Consider the following 22,218-nt stretch of genomic DNA (forward strand, 5'->3'; position numbering starts at 1 on the left):
CTGTCCCTGACTTCCTCTGCCTCCACTCTAGCACTTCACCCATCATGGTCACATCCCGAGCACAGCTGGCCGTACTGCCTACCTGCACTTAAAAATGTCCAATGGTGGTTGTCCTTAATCTATGCATGTCCACTTGCGTATTATCCCCGGTGACTGTTCCATTTACTCCCCTCTACAATCTGGTCAGAATGTCACTCAAACTCACCCCATTGTAAGAAGCTCACTGCTACCCTTCAAATCTGATTCCTTATCTATGTTCTTTTGTGATGAAAAGATCATGGTATATGAATACATACATAAATAAATGTGATTTCAACCGTTTTTTACTGTTCCATTTTCCACTCGGTTTAGTAAAAGTGGAAAACTGCATGCAGGGGACGTAGAGTACATCAGTGCTAGAGTTGGTGGTCCACTGTGTGCAATGACCATGTTTTACAAAATCAGCCCATGTGCCATTCCATGTAAGGAAATCACTCAGCCACAATCAAGAGTGCACAGTTGCTCATGTGTACGGGACAAATGGTTTAGATAATGAGTATTAGATCATTGTCACTCTGTTTGAGAATCAACTTCGGGTTTTTTGGGGGGTTTTTTTGGGAAAACCGAGCGATGTTGGTGTACTGCTTTGTTTGTGTGAAAAATATTTCTGTGCATCAGGCCCAAAATTATTTTTTTTAGCCTTTGCTGCCAATGCCATTATTAATGTCAGGTGTTTTAATGGTGCACTAATTCAATGACAATGTTGTGCTGTGATATACAGTAGTGTCTGTTTTCTGAACTGTGAAAGCTACAGTAGTAAATAATACGGCAGTTCTATACTTTTTTTATTTTTTATATTTGTGTTTTGATTTCCAACTACAATAGAAAGGCATCGTTCACAATTACATACAAAATCATAAAAATGTCATAAAATGATAAAATTATACCGGGGTAAAAACAAATGGTCTTTACAAATGGGAAAGGAACACAGATGAATAATTTAAGTGTTACAGACCTTTCTTTACCCCTATCTTCGACTTTATACATAGGTCAACAAGCATATCCACCAGGTTGGAAGGGAAAGGCAAACGAGGGAGGGGAGGAAAGAACATTTCCTCCAACTAAAATAATCACTATTGTTTTATTTCCTCTTCTCCTCCCCCATTTCACCTAGTTTTTCCACAATTTTATAGAGCAGATAACATAAGGCTAGAACACGGCTCCGTCCTTGTCCCCATCAGTGACCCAGCAGGCTTCCGTGCCCTGTACCATGCCTAAACACCTCTTCCGATCTTCCTCAAATACTGTACAGCCTACGAGCACATGCTTGATAGTTTCTTTAACTACAACCCTGCCACATAGACATAGCCTGCAGCTTAAATCTCTTGTTAAGCCATACCATCTACCCACCCTCTCTTGTGTTGGGAATTGATTAATTCGAAACCGTAGGTATAAGGATCTTCTTTTGGAACATGGGAAAATAAGTACACTGCTAAAACATTAGTTCTTGCTACGTAAAAAATAATGGAAACACGTTTGTCTATTTTACAGCAGGTTGTTTTGGAAGTATTAGTACATTAATTTGCATGAAAAGTACTCTGACGCCTGGTGCCTTTCAGATTCAATCAGTAGTGTAAGAAAAATGCATCTTGAGAATAGATAAACTTGTTCATGTGAGCAGTGTCATTTCAGACTCGCACCTCACCACAGAATGCTTCTGATTTGCAATATATATTTATCTGGGCAGGATGCTGATCCAATAATACATGAGAGAAGGGTAACCAAGAAGGGCCAGATTATAGGAACTTTGCACCAGTGCAAGTGCAATTTTGGATGGTAATAGCACTAGAGCAAACATTGAGCTATTATAAAAACATATTATTTCAATGCATTTTTTCCTGAGGGCAACGGTTCGCTTGAATGCTAATCCAGAATGATAATACCACTAGGGAAAACGTTGTCTTAATGCATACATGCAATGAAAGCACATGTTGTTTGCACTATGGGAATGTTTGCCCTAGTGCTAATACTGTGCAAACTTTCACTTGCACCAGTGCAAAGTTTCTGTAATACAGCCCACGTTTGTTGACCCATCATCGTAGGAAAATCAGCACATTACATTGTGACTGAGAACGCAAATGAGCATGATTAATGCTGCTTTTTTTGCGTGGTGTTTAGGATTGTTTTAGGAACTCTCTGTATCGGTCCATTTTAGGACCTTCTGACAGGATGGAAACATGTACATGTAGCGCAATATTTTAGCATATCTGCGTTACTAAAGCTACAGCTTTCGTGTAAAAACAGCTGGACATTTTCTTTAAGAAATGATGAAAGGATAAATAATTCAACATATTAAAAAAGGCACAGAATGTTTTGAGCAAAGTAAGTTAATACAACTAGTGCTGTTTTCTTCAAGCTTAAGTTATGAATGTTCACACTCTTGGGGAATTTTATGAAATATGTATTTTTTTAACCTCATGTCCCACTTGCTGTGTTTATATTTTGAACGTCTACCCTCATCCCTATTTGAACACATTTGGAGAACATTTCCTACTTGTTTCAGCTCACAAGGAAAATCACACCTGCCATGTAGCTGCTCATTGCACTGTAGATATACAGAATCAGTGTTCTCTGCCAATGGTATCAGAGCATCACCTTGGTTTCTGCTCAGCTGAGTTTAGTGTCTAATATTTCAAATGAAATTACATTTGGCAATTGAGTCAGAGATTTAAGGATAACCCCATACTGAAACCAACCCTTCTTAGATGGGACAAAAAACCAGTGCCATGTAATTTCCAGACTTGAATTAAGAAACACTAAACCATTATGTCTCAATTATTTATATTGCATAACATTGATTTTGAAACTATGTGCTCCCTTGTGTTCATCTCTGGCCTCATGAAAATAATGTACATTTTTGGGGCAAAGATGCAGTAGAGAAGTCCAGCGCCTGATGACAATATTGCAAAAATCTCCACGGCTACCAGATATTTTCTTTTTGTGCTGAGATAGGCCGGGATGAAAGAGAGCCAGACACTGACAAACACCAGCATGCTGAAGGTGATGAACTTTGCCTCATTGAAGGTGTCAGGCAGATTGCGGGCCAAAAAAGCAACCATAAAACTTACACATGCCAATAGTCCCATGAAGGCCAACATGCAATAGAACATCAGTATGGAACCCTCGTTGCACTCTGCAATCATCTTCTCATTGGTAACTTTTGTGTTGAGCTCAGGGTATGATGGTGCGGTCCAGAGCCATATGACGCCAATGGCAGATTGGACCAAGGTGGAAGCAAGTACAATGGAGTAAGAAGTCTTTGAGCCAACCCATCTTCTTAAGTTGCTGTTGGGTTTGGTGGCCCTGAAAGCAATGACCACTGTGATTGTTTTGGCCAATACACAGGAAACACAAAGGGAAAATGATATCCCAAAAAAGATCTGGCGGAGCATACAACTTAGCCTCCCTGGATAACCAATAAAAAGAAAGGAACAGAGGAAGCACATTATAAGGGCAACAAGTAGAATGTAGCTGAGCTGAAGGTTGTTGGCACGGACCACAGGAGTTTGCCGATAACTTATAAAAATCCAGAAGACCCAGATGGTATTAAGGATTAAAAAGATGCCGATCAAAACAAAGATGAAGCCAAGTGGTTCAATGAAGGAAAGGAACTCAATCGCCTTTGGGATACACTGATCTCTTTCCCTGTTCGACCATTCATGATCTGGGCACTTCAGACAGTCAATGGCATCTGAGGGTGATAAAACATGGTTTAGTGTCTATAGAAACCTGAACCTTATGCGATTTAGGACAACAAACCTTGGAAAATCAATGCAGCTGATTCGTCTGAGATAAGCAGGGGATGTCTTTTCAGTCTACAAAGGTTACTCCTGACTTTTCACAGTAAGTCAGGAGTAAGTAATTGTTACCAATAGTAACCAGGGAGTTCCTAAAAAAAGACTTTTTTATGAATGAAATAGCTCTTTTCGGCAGTAAAGTAATACATTTCAATACATTAGAATGGCCTGGTGTAGTCCTTGCCGATTGGTACTAAGGTTGGAGCTGACTTGCTCTTCACTTATCACTTGGCATTTACTATTTTATTCACAATGATGCCATCAGGATTTGTTTCTGCACAAAACTATAACTTGTTTGTTTTATGCACAGTCAAAAGAAAGACATACCTGTGAAATACATTAGGGCAATGCTGATGTGATTCTCCAAAGGCTTTGCACAAAGGGGCACATTCACAAACCATAGATGAGGAGGGGTTCTGTGTTTTAGGTGGCGACTCTGTTTCATGTCTTGTAGGCCCACTGGCTAGCTAGTCAGCTATATGACCTGGGTGCTTTCCGGTTACATCTCGTCCTTCTACCACCATCAATGCTGTAGACATCTCTAATACACACGTACTCCATCCCATTATCATGTCTTTATCTCTTACACGGCGTCCTATCATAGATAAACACACATTTATACTGAGCCCTGCAGCCCCAGTGAATGTATTATAATGGTATTTTCTATGTAGGCTAAATTGCCTTTATACATCATTTACATCAGATTGAGTAATTCTAGATATCTCCAATAAAAACACTGGAGCTGTTTTGGTGACACTACAGTAGGCTGTGCCCACATCCCTTGATCCCAAAGACACTCACTTGTCTCAGAGCTCAAACATTTGTGGCAGGCTCCTGATTGCCGATGGTGCTCCCATGATAATGAATAAGGGTACTTTCATAATGAGGAGTTGACTTTGCTAAATGATTGACACATCTTTCACTTTCCCTCTGAACAAAGTATGAGATGCTGCATTTGACCCCCTCACACATTACACTGACACGCTGTCCTGTCTTAAATTCTACATTTAACCATTACAGGTGAACTTTCACAATCCTGGAAAGATTTCCTTGGTGCGCCTTTACATAACCCTGATCTGAATGACTTCTCTGGTGTATTTGTTTCTGTGATGGCAACTGAATATTGCAGTTGCAAGGTGCTGTTTGTTCTCCCCAAGCTGTGCTCGAAAGTTCCTAATTGACGAATGTGTTTTCAGCCCAGTTTGCAGGATTCATGGTCTAATTCGAGTGTGCTTTCTAGCTGATCAACAAATAATAACTTCATATCCAGATTTTAGGCACGCCACATGCTTTTGGTCATTTGTGGTAACAAAATGGATTCTTTAGGCCCTTGAGTTCCTCTTTAAAAACACAGTTTATAAAAAAAAGTTTATGTCTCGCACTGCTAGATGTTATTATGCTCCCCAAACATATAGCAATAGTGCAATGAGCAGTATATCATGGCAATATTTCTAAAGGAAACACTTTATTAGACCCAGCTGCTAAACAGGCAGCCCTTTCTAGCGCGTATACAAGACGTGCACCCAGAATAAGTAAACAGGTCCTTCTAAAGGCTGGGATGTTGCCTGCACTCTGATAACCTTTGGTGGCATCAACAAGGTCAAACAAGGTCACCTGGTCACAATAAAGGTATTGTTATCCTACGTGGCTCACATTTGTGATGGACTCAGCGATGTCAGAAACGGGGGAAGATAGTTATATTCAGTTGAGATTGGTATGCACGAGACTTCTCTTCCATACCACAAATGCATTACAAACAGCATGCCATCTAACAGCAAAATAACATAGGAAAAACTGTCAAAGCAACCCCAAAAGCCCACCATCTGTCCTGTGGTCCATTTTTCAATCTGCAGACGGATTCATTCAACTCCAGAAATGTAATGGATTGCAGTTTGCCCTTGTAGTGAACAATGTCTTGGGCTAAGTAGAAGCATATCCAGGCTGTAAAGCTGATACTGTGACAGTGGCCACATTTCTAACTAGGTACTTAGTTCCTTATGCCTTGGTTTGGGGTACTCATGTGTACAAATAGTGTCAGGGATATGCAGCTCACAGGTTAGATCATCAAAAATTTATGTACTCCATTGCAAATACAACGGAAGCTACAATGCGCACATCACCCTCAGTCAGCAAGGACAGTAGAAAGGTAGAATGCAAACTTAACAAGAAGTTTGCCAAGATGTGTGTTGAAATGGGCGCACAATGTCCAGGTGTGTCACCGTTAGTGCCTGTTACCATTTGCAGGATGTTAGGCAGAATCCTGTGCACTGCTCTTAGGGACCACTACACACAATTAAGACCACAAGCGGTAATACAAGTTCACCTTTGGTACAAGCTTGTACTACTATGTGAAAGTGGTAGCAGTAGTGGAGCAGCCATGCTTATCTGAAGAGTATATGAGCAGTAGCAGAGATTACACAAAGGGACCACACTTACTGTGACTCAAGCAAACACTGACTCAAAGTTTTATGTAAAAAATATAAGTACATTTATTTTTAAACCATCTGGTACAAAATACAACAGTTCTATGAATTCAAAACCACACGTAAAATACACTACACACAACCAATTCACTTGGTACAGTATAACTCAAGGCAAGTACCCTATGTTTTAACGGACCGGTGTTGTGAAACAAAAGACGTTACCGGGAATACATATGCGATCACTTTTTGACAGTAATGACAGTTCGGTCTTACTAAAGATACGCGTATCCGCGGCAAGAAATGTTACCGGGGCAAAAACACAGTTAGCACCTGAGTTAACCAGAGAGAGTTGGGGGCAAAAATCACAAGCAATAGTTTTGTCAGGGCAGACAGAATCAGAGAAAAATCGTTGACAGAAATACAAGAGTTAATAGGCCGGAGCCAGTGTCAAGTGAAACCGGGTTCCTGTTGTCGAGGATCACACAGTCGGACAGCCCAAGATTCACTGTTGCCAGGAGTATTTAGATATTGTCAACAGAGGAAGCAAAAGTTATAAGAAGAAGCCTTGGAAGAGGAGAAAAGGGATTCACCCTAGTTCCTCAAAGCAGAACACAGTACCTTATTCAAGGGAAAAGCTGGTGCCACGGCAGTTGTTCCTGGTAGTTTCCTGCAGACCCACGGTTCCTGGAGCTTCGGTCGTGGGCGACGAGAAGGAGGACATCTGGAGGGGTCTGCACCACACAGGGATGAAGCCAGCAGCAGCGACGGTGAATAAAAGGTGCGCTCCATTAAAACAGGAGAGGATCTTCAGGTGGCTATCCGGACCACTACAGCAGTGTGCAGCGATTTCGACCACAAAGAGGATCCTCTGGCTGTGGAAGATGAGCTGGTTGACCCCACCAGGCTCAAGGGAAGAAGACTCGGGACTGGATCTTCTGTGGTCCTCGAAGGGTAGATAACTCAGGACTGCAGCAGGGCTTCACCGGGACAGGGTAGTTGCAGCAGCCGTCTTTTTCTCCGCTTCTCTTCGGTTCCTTGTAGTTCCAGTGGCGACTCTGACTTCCATCCCAAGAGTCCTGCCTTTTATGTGAAAATCCCCCATTCACACAGCCTGGCTGTCAATCACGCAGCAGGGGGGGTGCCAGACAACCACCTCAGCCAATCATGGCAAAGTGTGACTTGGGTTTCCTAGGATATCCTGTGCAGGGGGTGACTACACCCCTCCCACACATTCAGCCCACCTAGACACCCAGGCACCTATAGGGGGGCTTCTTGGCAGAAGCCCGCCAAAAGACAGTGAACAAAGGAGGCAAACCAGGTTTGCTGCGCAAAGTAAAACACAAGAATTTCTTTAACAAAAAGAAATGGCGACTTAACCCAACCGGAGCCAAAAGAAAGAGTATTTGGTCAAGCAGGATTATGTTCGAGGCTAATATAATAGCCTAAAACAGTACCACGGTTATATAGTATGAACGCGGTAGAAAAGTTAGGGTAGATACCACAGCCACCAGCCAAGTCTAAATGTTAAAAGAGCAAAACAAGGCTCTAGGAGGTACAGATAAAAAGGGCTAAGGAGTAATGCTTTCCAGTACTCCATGTAAAATGGGGTGTAGTGGATCTGTGGCTAAATGACTAGGTAAAGTTAATGGCAACTTCACCCTTTTCTGGGGGACACTAGTCAGCCCCAGAAATGGAGTCGGTGGGAAGTCTAAAAGACAACCCTGTGTCACTGCACTGAAGGTGCTGTGTAAGACACAAAAGAAGGGGGCTACTGAAGTGGTGTACTCCAGAGTCCACAACCACAAAAAAAGAGGAAATACACATGGCAAAACATGGGTAAGACTGGGGGAAAAGCTCACACTCTTACCAAGTGGACAAAATAACTCCAGAAATCCAGAAAAGCTGCTGGGGGACTCACTAGTTAAGGGAAATTAGCCATTGTATGAGAATTCTCCCTAACACAGGACTATCAGTCCGAATGAGATGCCCTATGCCACTCCCTTCATCACTGGTGCTAAAGACTGTTTGTTCAAATATTCACTTCACTCTTGACATGTTGTAAGATTACTGTCAGAAACTCATCTTCAGTATAAAGTCACTCCAAAGGCTTGGGAAACAAACCTTGCCGAAAGAACCAGAAGCAGCGTGCCACTGTTTGAATCCAGTGTATTTCAAGGAGCACCAGAGAAAAATGTCGTTGGTGCCCAGGTGGAAGGGGGCCTTTCAGGTTCTTTTCAGAAATTATACTGTAATAAAGGTGAAAGAAATCCCTTGATGTGGGCCTGCTTCCCACTGTAAAGTGGGAGAGGCCCCAAGCAATGAAGGGCTGTCGGATGCCGGCCAGTATGACGCTATTTAATGACTTAAGGCAATGGGAATGGGAGATGCAATGTGAGCTTCTGGCAGGAAACATTAGTCTAAGTAATGTTATCACCACGGCCGAAGTGAGGAGTTGACTACGGTGGAGAACATGCTAGAGTCTGGCATGACAGGGAGGAAACTGTATGCTTATGGGAAGTTGGGATTGTGAGGTGGATATTCTCTTGGGTTTTATTGCTTGGGCAGCAAAATGCAATGAGGGCCAGTTTATTTTTCTTCCAACAGATACGTACCATGCCACTGTTACACCCCAAACTGCTGATCATAATGTTAAACTTTCTCATTAGGTTGTTGTTGTTAAGACATGACTCCCACTGAACATTACAAACTCATGTAGCACAAGCCATCACATATCAGCAGTTGACTCCTTTATTGTGCTAATAATTTGAATTTTTCAGAGACTGGGCATCATTTTGAATGTTTACAAATGACGCTCGTCAGGTAAATACAGCACTACGAAGAGCATAAAGTTGCTATACATCTTAGTGTCCATCTCCCGGAAGCAGGCGACATGATGGTGATTCCCAGTCATTGTGATATAGAAAAGGAAATTGGTAACATGAATGGACCATAAGAAAAGGGTACAAGATCCATGGCACACTGCACCTGCCCATGGAGTAGGTTCAGTTAGTTTTCCAGAAAGGGTCTTTGGGTATTGCATTACTCACTCAACAAAGTCTGTGGTGGTTTCCTGATGCCAGTATGACATCTGTACCTAAGAGGGTAATTCAGCCTTGTACAAATGCACCTTATTAGATTTAGTAGGTCTTTAAGACATTCTAATGGATGAGGGTAAAGCCTTTACTAGCTTTTGTTGCAATGCAATGCATGCCAGCAGCAATGCATTTCCTGACTGGATAAATGGCTGGGGAAAGCCATGACATCTATATCATGTGGAAAGAATGTAGATGCTCTCTATAGAGTTACAGCTACACGCCTCATTATTAGTCTGTGGTTTGAGAGGTTTGGGGATCCCTAACTTTGTTAGCCTAAGTGTGGATCCATATTAGTAAACACATCTCAGGAACCTGCGAACCAGTAAGAACATCAGGGAATTAGGGTAGCCCTCTCCTGTATCCTCTGCATGCTGTGGTTGATGATATACATTCCAATCTCCATGCCAGCTGGTCTGGGTTGTAGGTAGGTTGTGTAATGTTCACCCGTCTGACAGAGCAGCATCGGACAGTTAGTCACCTGTTGAAGGTGAACTTTCCAAGGCTACACTCACCTGCTCCTTTTTCCAGAAAACGGAGGAGGGTTAAAGGGAACCTCTCACAATACCGTCTCCATACCAGACTTGACGGATGGCTGTGTGGAGAAAATTAAGCTCTCGCCACAAAACGAAATCACATCAACAATGAGAATGACAAGCTTTGCTGTAACAGTTTGACCTCTTGTTGTCTTTGATTATGGGTGAAATGCCTTCCTGCAAAGATGACAAACACCAGGGACAGTGGACCTTTACTGTGTCATATAAGGTATGTGACTGAATCGAGCATGTGGCCACTGAGAGGTTGATCCTGAGTGTGCGGTCAACCGGTTACGGTCCGTTGAGGCATGCCCCGTTTGTTTTTCACACATACCGTGTCCTAATGAGAAATGATTTTGGAGGCTACGGTTCAGGAGAACAGTACGAACAAATACGCATGATGGAAACAAACATCTTGCTGGCCACCCATATGCATGCATGTGCAACACAAGAATTTAACAAATAAAAATACAGAGCTGTGGTACACAATATCCCACACACAGAACGAGTCCAGCAGAGGATCAGGCACTAAAACAAACACTGCAGGAACATCTAATGGGGGAAGATAAACCTGACCCACCCTTCTTTAATGTTAGAATGTGTTATGGTATCTTTTGAAACCACCTTCTACCCTCCCAAGAGATGAACCTGACTGCTGAGCCATCACTACCACAAGGTTAGCTAGAGTAAGCTTGGGGGCAGGGGAACCCCTCTAGTATAGTTGTGATTCATTGACTCTCACCCACACACAACAGGGCTGATTACAAACTGTCTTAACAACATAGGGTACTTGGGCAGTGCAGCAAAAAAGGAAATCGGATTGCAAATATACTGACATTTTGGTGATTATTCATTTATTGAAAAACCTGAACACTGTATGAAAGGTTGTATATTGTGTATAATATTTGCTCCTAAATTAAGAGACTATGGGCCTCATTACACGGTAGGCAGTAAACCATGGCGCTATTAGCGCCATGGTTCATGCTGGTAATTTACCGGTACCGCCTTGGAGGAAAGGGGAATTACCACCCTATTCCAAGGTTGGGAAGGTGGTAATTCCTCCTTCCTCCATTGGCCTTCCCCATTCCCATTTTTGCCCCATAGGGCATAATGGGAATGGGGAAGGTGCTAATTACGGTACTGCAAATTGCGGTACCGTAATTAGCACCCCGGTCCCTTTGCGGGTCCGTTTTTTAACACCTGCTAAAAGCAGGCGTTATTGTACCAACCCGCAAAGGGACCTCGTAGTAAGGCGGTAAGGGTTTACCGGTACCGATAAAATACCGGTACCGGTAAACCCTTACCGCCTACCGTCTAATGAGGCCCTATGTCAATGTAATATGAATAAAATAAATATTTGTACTAAAGGTGGAGTACTCGCTTACTGCCACAAATACTGCTATGCACAAATCCTTTATAAGTTAAAGGGCCTCATTACACGGATGGCGGTGAACCATGGCGCTATTAGCGCCATGGTTCATGCCGGTAAAATACCGGCACCGCTTTGGTGGAAAGGGGAATTACCGCCCTATTCCAAGGTTGGCGGGGTGGTAATTCCCCCTTCCACCATTGCCCTTCCCCATTCCCAATTTTGCCCCATAGGGCTCTATGGGAATGGGGAAGGCGCTAATTACGGTACCGCAAATTGCAGTACCGTAATTAGCTCCCTGGTCCCTTTGCGGGTTGGTTTTTATCGCCTGCAAAAAGCAGGCGTTAAATTCCCCAACCCGCAAAGGGACCTCATAGTAAGGCGGTAGGTATTTACCGTACCGGTAAAATACTGTCACCGGTAAACCCTTACCACCATCCGTGTAATGAGGCCCAAAGACTTTTCAGGTGAAGCAGCCTCAGGCCAAGTGATGCAGTGTGAATGTACAGAAAGGACAATGCTGCCCCCCAGGAAATTATAAACTCCAGATTTGCTGATTCCTCATCTTTCTGCATAGAGCTCAGGGCAGTAACTCTACCACCACATATCAGTGCTCTCGCAGGGATCCTCCTTTCTCCTTTCCATCTCTTCTCGCTGACTCTATAGTCTTCAGCCATGTTTTTGCTTCTTGCTTGCTGGAGAGTTGTTCATATTCCTGGGGCTGCTTTGATGATGGGAACAGCTGGATTATGTGAAAATGTGTCAGGCTGCTGCCCACACATCCTTCAATAGTGATTTCCGTGTAGAGGCAGGGAGCGCACCAGAATACCGATGAACTAAGAACGCATTGTTGGGACATCTTTACAGGTATTATATTTGCCTCAGTATATTTTCAATATATTCTGGGTATATCTAGTGTTCACATGAGAGCTACGAGGAACAGAGATGTAGACTATCGAATTGAATGATCCCTTCTTGAATTTGGAACATTCTGAATTATTTCGCATGAAATATGCCTGTATGTTTCACTTTATTGATTACTTTCCCATCGCACTGATGCAGTAAAGGCATTTTGGAACTTTAAACAAATTAAACATGAAAAGTTGGTCACCAGTTACAAATTGTCAGAAGATGCAAATTCTTAAGTAGCAAATCGTTTAAATATAACATTCGTAGAGCAAAGACAAGTTCCATAGAACATTTTAGCGTCATTCTTTTAAGTAAATCAGGTACATTTTTGGTTGTTTCCTCACTCTCTCCAAGAGAAAATCACAAGTCCCAGGGCTCGTTATATAAACAATATTCTCCAAAAAAGGACCTGAGATACAGTTGCAAAGGTTTTAATGCAGACATACCCAAGCTTTACCTCTAGGAGTGGATTACAGTATCAGTCAAGTGGGTAAGAGCCCAAGGGTGTCATCGTAGAATCAAAAGATGGCCCTATGCATCTCAACAGAGGTCTGATTGTGGCTGTGATTAATCTCTCCATTATTTACTTATTTTGTATTGGTTTATTTATTGTGCATTTGTAAGGCATCAGATGCCTTGCATCAAGAAATTATGTTTCAAAACGCCCACAGAGCAAGGGGAGGTAACATAGGACATTGAGGCAATAGAATAACAATGATTAGCAAGATGGAGGTGGTCCTACTAAGCCTTGTGAGCATTCGGAACGTGCAAGTGCAAAGAGAGAGAAAGTATATGGGAAGGGGGTAAGTGCTGGGGACTCCATGGAAGAGGAAGTGCCAGGGAGTCAGTTGTCGGCAAAACGGTAAGTGCCTGGCAGGGGTCACTTGGTAGAGTGGATACCTGTCAATAAAATATGTGCACTCCTGTGAGGCAATACAGGCCAGTGGGTGCCAAAAGGCAAGTGCTGAGGGCAAGGCCAAAGGCCCAAGGGCAAGTTCTGGGAGCTGGAAGGGGCTGAGGCGATTTGGCTGAAGGCCCGGACCCAGGACCTGAATTAATATGTACCTGATGCAGGCCAATGATTGTGCTTGTTGAAGGGCAATTCTCAACTTGCCTGCATGAAGAAGCAAGTCAGACTTCCAGACTGAGTATGCAGGCACTTTCAGGAAGCATCATTCCTCTTCGTGGTGATAGATCAGGGACCCTGAGACTTTATGGCCCCTTAACTTGACTTGATTTTGTACCTTTTTCTGGATGATTTCATCCCTAAATAAATGCTCTCCTCTTTAGTATGGACTACCTTGACGCGCCATGATTCATGAGCTTTTCTTCGTAGTTCTGAGGGCACCCAAGAGGAAATGTAGACACGTGTCAACACTCCTGCCAATTAGCATAGTCTCTCCAACTCATCCTTGGACATTATTTGTTTTCCATTTTCATTTCATGTTTATTTGTCAGTTAATCTTCCATAAAACATACAAATTACGAAGAAAAATGCATTGAGCTTCTAAAAACAAAGAAAATGATTGTAGAATCTTTTTTTCCATATCATTTTATGTTTATTTCTCAGTAAATCCTCCATAAAAAAATACAAGTTAGCAAGAAAAAAATACAAAGCACATGAAAAACAATCAAAATGATTATAGGGAACATCATTAAGAAAACTATTTGAATATTAACAAGTGAAAGGGCCCACCCATTTTTAATCAGCCAAATCCTTTCATCATCCTATTGTCCGCCTTTGTCAAGTAAATCACCAGCAATATATAGCTGCAGTTGTTTATCTCATCTGGCAAGAAGAGTCACAGCTTTTCTAATGCTGAACCAGTGCAGCGCTCATTAAATGGGAGTTAGTAGCCATCTCCTGTGTATGGCAATATCCAATGAACACAAGAAAAGTAAGTGGATTGTGTCCTCTACCACTCAATATATGTAGAGGAACAGTTTGCCAACTGATATTCATGGACTTCCCATCCATGGACGTGTTCAAAGGCAGTCGGATGATACAGTTTTATTTCGTATCAAGTTCAGATAAGGGGGAATCCTTCCCACCTCTATGAGATCCCTGTACCTGAACATAGTGGTCATGTGAGTTACTGTTTATACATTATTCTAGCAACATTTTCCTACCTTTCTCCAGTTGCAGAGCTTTTTTACACTGCCTTAATAATCTTGGGGCACACTGGTGATCGCACTCACCTGACTGGTTGGCAATGCTTCCATCAGGGCAGGGTAGACAGTGGAAACAACAGGTGGGACGCCCAGCGGCAACCGATATCCTGTGTCCTGGAGCACAGCTTTCACTGCAAACCGACCTAGGCACCTGTGTGTGTGGTGTATTTATATGTGTGTGAAAGAGAGAGAGATAGAGAGAGAGAGAGAGAGAGAGAAAGAGAGAGAGAGAGAGAGAGAGAGAGGGAATGAGAGAGATGAAGCACTTCAGCATCATTCACACTGCAGCAGCAAAATATCTTATGAGAGCATCTCCCCATTGTCTGCTCGTGAACATCCACAATGCTAGGTGTGTATTTATTTTGTGGACAGTGATAAAGAACCAATGAGCAATTGTTCCCATTGAACCTTATTAAACAATAAATTCCAGCTCCTTGACTGTACCAAGAGTCAATGGGGCAGGGCTCTACGCTCAAGCCTTTAACAAGGGTCCTGAGATGTTACCATCTTGTAAGCCCCGGGGAGCTGGTGTTTGTTGCCATTAGCACCTCAGGTTAAAGTCCCAGCATATTAATAGCAATGTATTGGCAGAGTGGATAAGAGTGATAGTCTGGGCAGTCATGCTGTGTGCAGAGGTCTGTTTACTCACTCTATCATCTGGAGGCGGAGCCTAAATTACAACTACCCTAAAACACTGTGGTGCAGAGCAGTGTAGATCAGAGTGGCAGTCTGGGCAGTCCGGGCGGGCTGAGTGGCAAAGCGGAAGAGCTTCCACTGAGGACTATCAAACATCGTTCCATGCGGCAACTGGCCTCGGTAAGACTACAGCGTGAAACTGTCTTATTCTATTCTAAGACATGTGCCTATGCATGAACTTTCAAAAAGCATACAAAACACTAGGTGTGAAATTGTCATGATACGGGGTCGTAGGAAAATGCACAGCAAATCCCTGTTGCCACAAATTCCCACATGGGGGGAAACAAGAAGGGGTCAGGTGACAACATTGCGGTTGGGGAAAACCCTGACTCGAATGGCTCTGGGAGTCACGATCAAGCCCCCGCCAAAGGAAAAATCCAGGTCTGGAGGACAGACTAGAGACATGACAGCACACAAATCTGAACCGACATGGAACAGCAGCGCCCCAAGTCCTCTAAGTTGAACATGACCATCAAAGAGGACACTAAAGCAGTAAAGACCTCTCACACTGAAATTACAGGCTACTGCCTGCCTTTAAGCAATAAAAAAACATCATCTCAAGCCATAAACACGGTGGAACAGGAAGACATAATTTCACCGACACCTTTGACATCCATAGACAACAAGTCGCTCCGGAAACTATGCATGAACCTAAAACCAAGGATACTTAATACGCACCAACAAGAGGAGTTTATGCAAGGGAGTACTGCGCGGACAAACCTAGAGATATGAAGTTTATTCTGGCACGAGTTGTGGACATTATCTTGGCAAATAGCCAAGGAATGGAACCCCCCCAAACAAAGTACAGAACAGCAAAGCCAAGTCATATTCCTGAGCGACAATGGGACACCCCCTTCCTTTTCTTCTGACTCCCTGCAAAAAGGCAACGCTTTTATGGTCCTAGAAATAAGTGTGAAAATGGATCAGAATCTCTCACATAGACAGAGTATTAATTCCTTGAAGAAGATTCTGAAATAAAACACACACAAGACGACTATAAATGGAAGCGAAGAAAAACAAAGAGGCCAGGAGGATCTCAAACTCCTTAGCATTGGCAGCCTCATGAAATCAAGATCTACAGTGCATTCAAGATGGGATTGCTATATTCTAACACAAGTGAAGAAGAGAAAAAGAGCATTGCCCACGAGCAAAATAACAATTAAACACACTTTAGATATATGGTGTAAACCTGTGTCAGAAAAACTACCAGCTCATATGAGGAATGATGAGGCTAAGCAATTAGGTGAGGTTTTGACAACAACCCCCGCATCAAAAAGGGAATACAACTGTCGAGGAATCAGTCTGACAATAAGGCCAATACAAATCTGATATGGGAGCCTACAGCCAAAAGTAAAAATGCCTGTGGACAAAACCTTTATATCTGAGATACAAAGGGAACAGGAGAAGGAGAGCGAAACCTGGTACTCAAGAATGGAAGTTAAGGGTCAAAAGGCAACCGTTACAGCCTCGACAAAATACTTGGCTCTCACTGCTCCTTACAGAAGTTGCTACGTCAAACAGTAGCTAATTTCTATCTCGTTCTAAGCTACTCCAAATGATGCACTTGACACCAGATCTGAGAATAATTACTTCCAATGACATCAAAAAAGTGGAACTACCAAGATTGGGAAGTAGCTCTAATTGGGCAATCTTAACTTTTGTATCTCCCATTATTGTTTACACTATCTCCTATTACTCGGAAACCTATTACTGGGACTCCAGAAGCAGGTGAATGCACAGACCTATGATCCCTCTGGACCCTTGCAATATCCTCAATACCAAAGAAAAGGATGCTGGGAAGATAAGACAAGTGAGTCCCAGGGAAGGTTGACACAGAGCATCTATAATTGACCGAAGGAAATCAACGACCATGGGCTGAGTTTCCTATCTTGGAATACTAGGGGCTTTAACTGCTTCATGGCAAAAATTGAGTGCCAAAAAATCGTATGCGTGGCTGATATGTTTGTGCTAAAAGAAACATGGGCCTGTCATGGCCTCTTCATAAGTGGTGTTTCTCTCCTCACTCAACTGGAAAAAAAGGGAGAGAAGGTTGCCCGTATGGCGGTTTATTGCAGAGGAGCGAGAGTTCAATTTGAGATCACACCCTATACAAACTCTACTCATTAAGAATATCTTATGGCAGCGGTCATCAGTAGTTTTCATTCAACAGTAAGACATTGATCATCACCTTATATGATGCCCCAGGGAATTGCATCACTGCAGAATTACTTGAGAAAGTGGTCCAGATACTTAAATGGCGGTCTGGGCAGAGCAAAGGGGTGGAATGTGCCATCATAATTTCAGATGTTTTCAATGCCCACTCTGTTCCATTGGAAGAAATTGAACTCTATGTTGGAGGAGATGGTATAACATCTAGGACAATGAGCTCATATATGAAGAGACAGACAGTCCTAATGGAAAAAGAGAAGAAATGGGTTATGGTACTTAGTGCTTTTGAAGTGTACTTGTTACAACCCCATAACCCATCTGATGTCTCGGACTGCTCCAAATCGAGAGCTAGAGGTCAATATTCTTGCCTAGATGCTATCTTCATGTCCACTAACCTTGAAAAGCGCAGCTTGAGATGTGAGATTAAATTCAATGCCATAAGTGATCATGCTTCACTCTCAGCCAGGATAGAACATGAGAGGGTTGTGAATAAGAAGCCCTTGACGGCCCTGGCCATGGTTAACCTCCAGGGAAACAGAATCCAGTGGACAGCTATAATGTGGCATTGGCAAATACAATTCTGATTGAGGCAATAGAGTGGGATTTCTCACAAAATAGAGAGGAAAAATCCAAACTTTAAAAAAAAGTAAGAACAAAATACAAAGCAAACATCAGGCAAAAGAAATATAATAAAAATTCCAACAACTGGAAAATGATATATAGATTAATAAGGGCAAAAGACACAAAACTCTTCTGGCAGCTATTAAATACCCATATAGCAACGAGAAAACCTCAAGAATTGGCGAATATATCTGACGATCCAAAGATATGAGATATTAAAGAGAATAACCCAATAGACCAGGATATGTTGGAACGTAAGAACAGGCCAAAAATGGAAACAGGTCTAGGGTGCCTGGACTTTGACGTAGATAATATCCTACAGATAATATTGAGATAAAAAACCTCTAGAGCACCAGGCCCTGATAATCTCCCCAACATTGTAATAAAAAAAGAGCCCTGGAAGTGGGCCCAAATGATCTACAATGTGTTTAAAAACATAGAGAACAGTGCAGTGATTCCTGAAAGTTGAAAATCTTCCATTATTATACCGGTATACAAGAAGGATGCCCGAGATGACCCAAAGAACTACAGGATGCTGGCATTGTTGGATGCCAGCAGTAAAATATTTGTCAACCTCTTGTTAAGGGAACTCAACAGATGGATCAAGAGCAAGGAAATCCTGACTATGAACAAAACAGGTTTCCGAACGAGGCTGCAGTACGAGACATTGCATATGGGTGGGTGGTCAAATTAATAGCAGCAGAGATCATGAGAACCCCTGCGGGCCCAATTATATGTTGCATTCGTCGAATACTCAGGGGCATTTGACTGTGTCATTAGAAACCGCCTATGGACAAAACTAGAGGCTTGGGGAATAGACCCCCTGGTGTTACACGTTATCAAAGAACTATACACGTACACAAACATACTGGTGAGAACCTCTCAGGATGGCAGTGTGACAGAACTAATTGCCACAAATCTAGGCCTAAAATAAGGCTGTGTACTTGACTCAACTCTTTACAACCTTTATGTGTGTGAGCGACTTAGGTGTATACTTTAAGAAATGCATGAACTTTCCACCTAATTTAGCGGGCATAGCTGTACCTTACTTGTGGTACGCTGATGACACAATCCTCATGGATCAGACCCCAATAGGGCTCCAAAGAGCTCTGAATTGTCTGGAAAAACAGGCAACCACTAACGGGTTGAAAATTAACCAAAGTAAATCCAAATTTATGATTCTTGGAGGGAAATAAATTGGTTTCTGGGGGGAATCAAACTAGAAGTGGTAGAATCTTACATTTACTTAGCTAGCCCAATACTTATGACACCAAACACACACACATACAGGGAGGCAATATGAATGAAGACCATGAGCAGAAGGCACATCATGAAAAGCTATGCCTCAAAAAAGTGTGGTGGAAGTATGAACGCCATGCGTGAAGCTTATGTGAAAAGTGTAATTCCAGCAATAAAGTATGCCTTAGAAACCCTCCCCTTACAGCACGTACAGTGGCTGGATCAATTGAAGGGGAAAATGTTAAGATCAATTCTCAGAGTTCCACAGACAGTGCCGGTTGAGGCCTTGCACTTGGAATTGGGTCTAGCATCCCCATTAATGTACTGGAAAATCGCCAGTTATCTATTATATTTTACTTCAACATATGAAGTGTGAGAAGTACTTACCCTAAGAAATTCCTTGTTGGAACACTCCATTTGGTTGGCAAATAGAACTGACAAAATCAGGGGAAATTTGCCAGACACCGAATTATGTAATACTGCACTTGACTATATAGGTGCTTAAATTTGGAGTTACCTTTTCAGGGTGAAACGTAACAATTTAAAGTGAAGCTCAGAACAAAATCTATGTTTCACAATAAGGTGGTAAACGTTGATAAACTAAATACAAAACAAAGATACTTCGATTGTATAAAACAGGGATTCCCTCTAAATGTGCCCCAGCCCTATCTGGTAAAATGGACAAGTATGAAGCTATCATGCGCTTAAACATGCTACCTTCTACTAATACGCAGGATCTTGGGGGTGCATTCCGTGGGAAAAGCAGAAGTGTAGGCTAGGCAGTAAGCAGATACAGACGGAACTGCATGTCCTTTTAGGATGGGAAGTGCTGGACATATGGGAAAAGCTATGACCAATTTGTGACAGACGGCACTGGCTATAACAAAGACCAATTTTGGTGAGAGTTATTTATGGCCAATATATAACCACGGCTGCATATCAAGTTTGGATGCAATATGTGGAAAAAGTGGAAACCACGTATATAAATAGTAAGAGAGGATCTTCTAAAACAACTATCCTAACAAGTGCCAGAGGATGCCAATAAATATGCTTTCTCCCTCCCTTGACAATAGTTTTCTATGAGTTGACCTGATGAATGAATACTTTGTATTGTATTTCATTATTGAATTGTGTAATGTTTATATTGTTTTTATGAATGCATTTCTCTATTTTTTAACTTTACACACTGTAGTATTTGATGTTTTCTTTTCTTGTATTGAAAAAATGTGGTTTTTATGATGTGCAAAAGACAAAAACAAATTTGTCATAAGCACTTAATAAAAAACAAAATAGCAATGTATTTGTTTGAAACAATGGGCCCTTTGTTTCAAATACTCACCCAACATGGCTGCCATGGAAATAGAAGAGAGGCTCCAAGCTATGCCCTTCTTCAATTTCCTGGGGCATGAGAGCAGTGGGACAGTTGTACGGTAACACCAAAAGTGGGAGGTGGGAATGGAGGGCATGCAGCAGCAGAATGCCAGGGCTAGAGAGGGAAGATGATGTGTTTTTGAGAGCAGCAGTGAGCTTACTCAGAATGCGGGCTTAACCATGAGATGCAGCTCACGTTCCGAGCAACCTGATTGACAGCCACACTTGCCCCAGGTGCTAAATAAACATATAATCTTTCTCCCCTGCCATCTCATTCAAAATGAACTTTCTGCTCACCTGCTCCAAACACATCTCTTCTTCTTTCTCAGTCTCTGTCCAGAATAGGCAATTATAATACAAAAATGTCTTTCCTCATACAAACATATGCCACAGCTTTATGAACTAGCAGGATAAACCACAGAAGTCTGACAGTTTAGGCAACCTGATGAGATGTATGCCTGAAACCTGCAGTTTCCACAATGCTAGGGTTGCATTAGTCCACTGGCATATGTTACTGGAATGAACACGAGAGTGATGTTGCTAGAGGGCAGATGACTTGCATGCACAGTGAGATCATAGTCCATTCCATTATGCCCAAATACCACTCCACCACCTGCCATCCTCTCATCCGTTCTGCTATTGTTAGCAGGGTGAATAGGGGAACTGCAGGGAAGCTCATGTTATTGCGGAACTCCAGGCTGGCAAAGAGCCCTGTCCTTTCTGACATTAAACCCGGCGACATGAAGCCAGGAGTGACTTGAGGCAGAGGAGTTTGCCATGACTTCACTGCCAGAAAAGCTGGCCTAGAGGACAGGTCATCAAAGTGCTGCAGAGGCCCGGAAGAAAGCAATGCATGTCCCCCAAGTTTTCAGCAGGAGTTGCATATGGTATCCCTGCTGTCCCCTTCCTCGCTATGCTTTCATCCCGTCTGAAGCGGATGTTGTACTCTGCAAGCAGATGGGCCAAGCCAAATCAGTGAACCCTTCCACAAATGCACAACACAAGAAAGGTTTGCAGCCAGCGCTGTTTAGGCCAACTCCATGAACGACTAAACTTGAAGAAACACATGCCTACTTCGTGCACACCCAGTTCTATGTATCTTTGCGATAGAATAGTAGTACAGACTGGTCCTTACTGTGTAAACCTGTGTGCTCATTATAGACCTACAAAAGAAAAGAGATTGTTCACAAAAGTAATGTTTGCCTTGTTGATGTTGTCCAGAATTCTGACCTGTGTGTACTTTCCACCCCAGTGTATAGCGCTGCGATTAATAGTGAGCTGATGACCCGTGGGGGCTTTGGCATCGTAGGTGCCCACTCTCAAATAGCTGCTGGTGTCACTGGAAGTCATGTGCCAGTACAAAAGATCAAAGAAAGGTTGGGAGTCTCCCTTTGCATTGAAGAACGACTCGTTCCCAGCAGAGTTCTTCATCCGTGCGTTCTTCACATAATGCAACAGCTGCACACATACAAAAAAAAAAAGTTACAAGAAACTGTCATACAATCCGAAAAATAAATACATGGCTTAATATGGGGTAAATTAATGGTAATCTATGAAATTGGCCTTGCATTGTAAGGAATTTTGAGTTCATTCTATGGCAAGACTGGAGGCGAGCATTATGCTTCAACTTCTTTAATTTACTACTCCTCAGCAGTTTCAACAAACCAATAAAACCCATAACAAAACATTGAAAAAAGTCTCAATAGTATTTTCTTCTTTTGGAACTACAATCCCCATAGTCTCTGTAGTCCATCTCATCTCAGCTCAGCTATGACCACTTCCTGC

At 42.5% G+C, this 22,218-nt stretch overlaps 1 protein-coding gene across 1 annotated transcript; it reads right to left on the reverse strand.

Annotated features, from left to right (window-relative positions):
- Positions 1-2,810: 2,810 nt before the first annotated feature.
- On the reverse strand, positions 2,811-21,864 carry LOC138568718 (vomeronasal type-2 receptor 26-like). The gene is made up of 3 exons (XM_069646501.1): positions 21,664-21,864; positions 14,365-14,488; positions 2,811-3,730 (listed from the first exon to the last, which is right to left on the reverse strand). Exons 1-3 carry the CDS (start codon positions 21,862-21,864, stop codon positions 2,811-2,813), a joined length of 1,245 nt encoding a protein of 414 aa, XP_069502602.1.
- Positions 21,865-22,218: the final 354 nt, after the last annotated feature.

This window comes from Ambystoma mexicanum, chromosome 2q (assembly GCF_040938575.1).
Source record: "Ambystoma mexicanum isolate Mex_15411 chromosome 2q, UKY_AmexF1_1, whole genome shotgun sequence".
Taxonomy (NCBI): Eukaryota; Metazoa; Chordata; class Amphibia; order Caudata; family Ambystomatidae; genus Ambystoma; species Ambystoma mexicanum.

Excerpts from the sequence above, each read along its gene's own strand:
- LOC138568718 (XM_069646501.1), bottom strand. The coding sequence starts at position 21,864 with ATGAAGAACTCTGCTGGGAACGAGTCGTTCTTCAATGCAAAGGGAGAC. Across the intron at positions 14,489-21,663 it reads GGGGTGGAAAGTACACACAG|GTGCCTAGGTCGGTTTGCAG; the intron begins GTCAGAATTCTG and ends CCACACACACAG. Across the intron at positions 3,731-14,364 it reads AAGCATTGCCAACCAGTCAG|ATGCCATTGACTGTCTGAAG; the intron begins GTGAGTGCGATC and ends TATCACCCTCAG.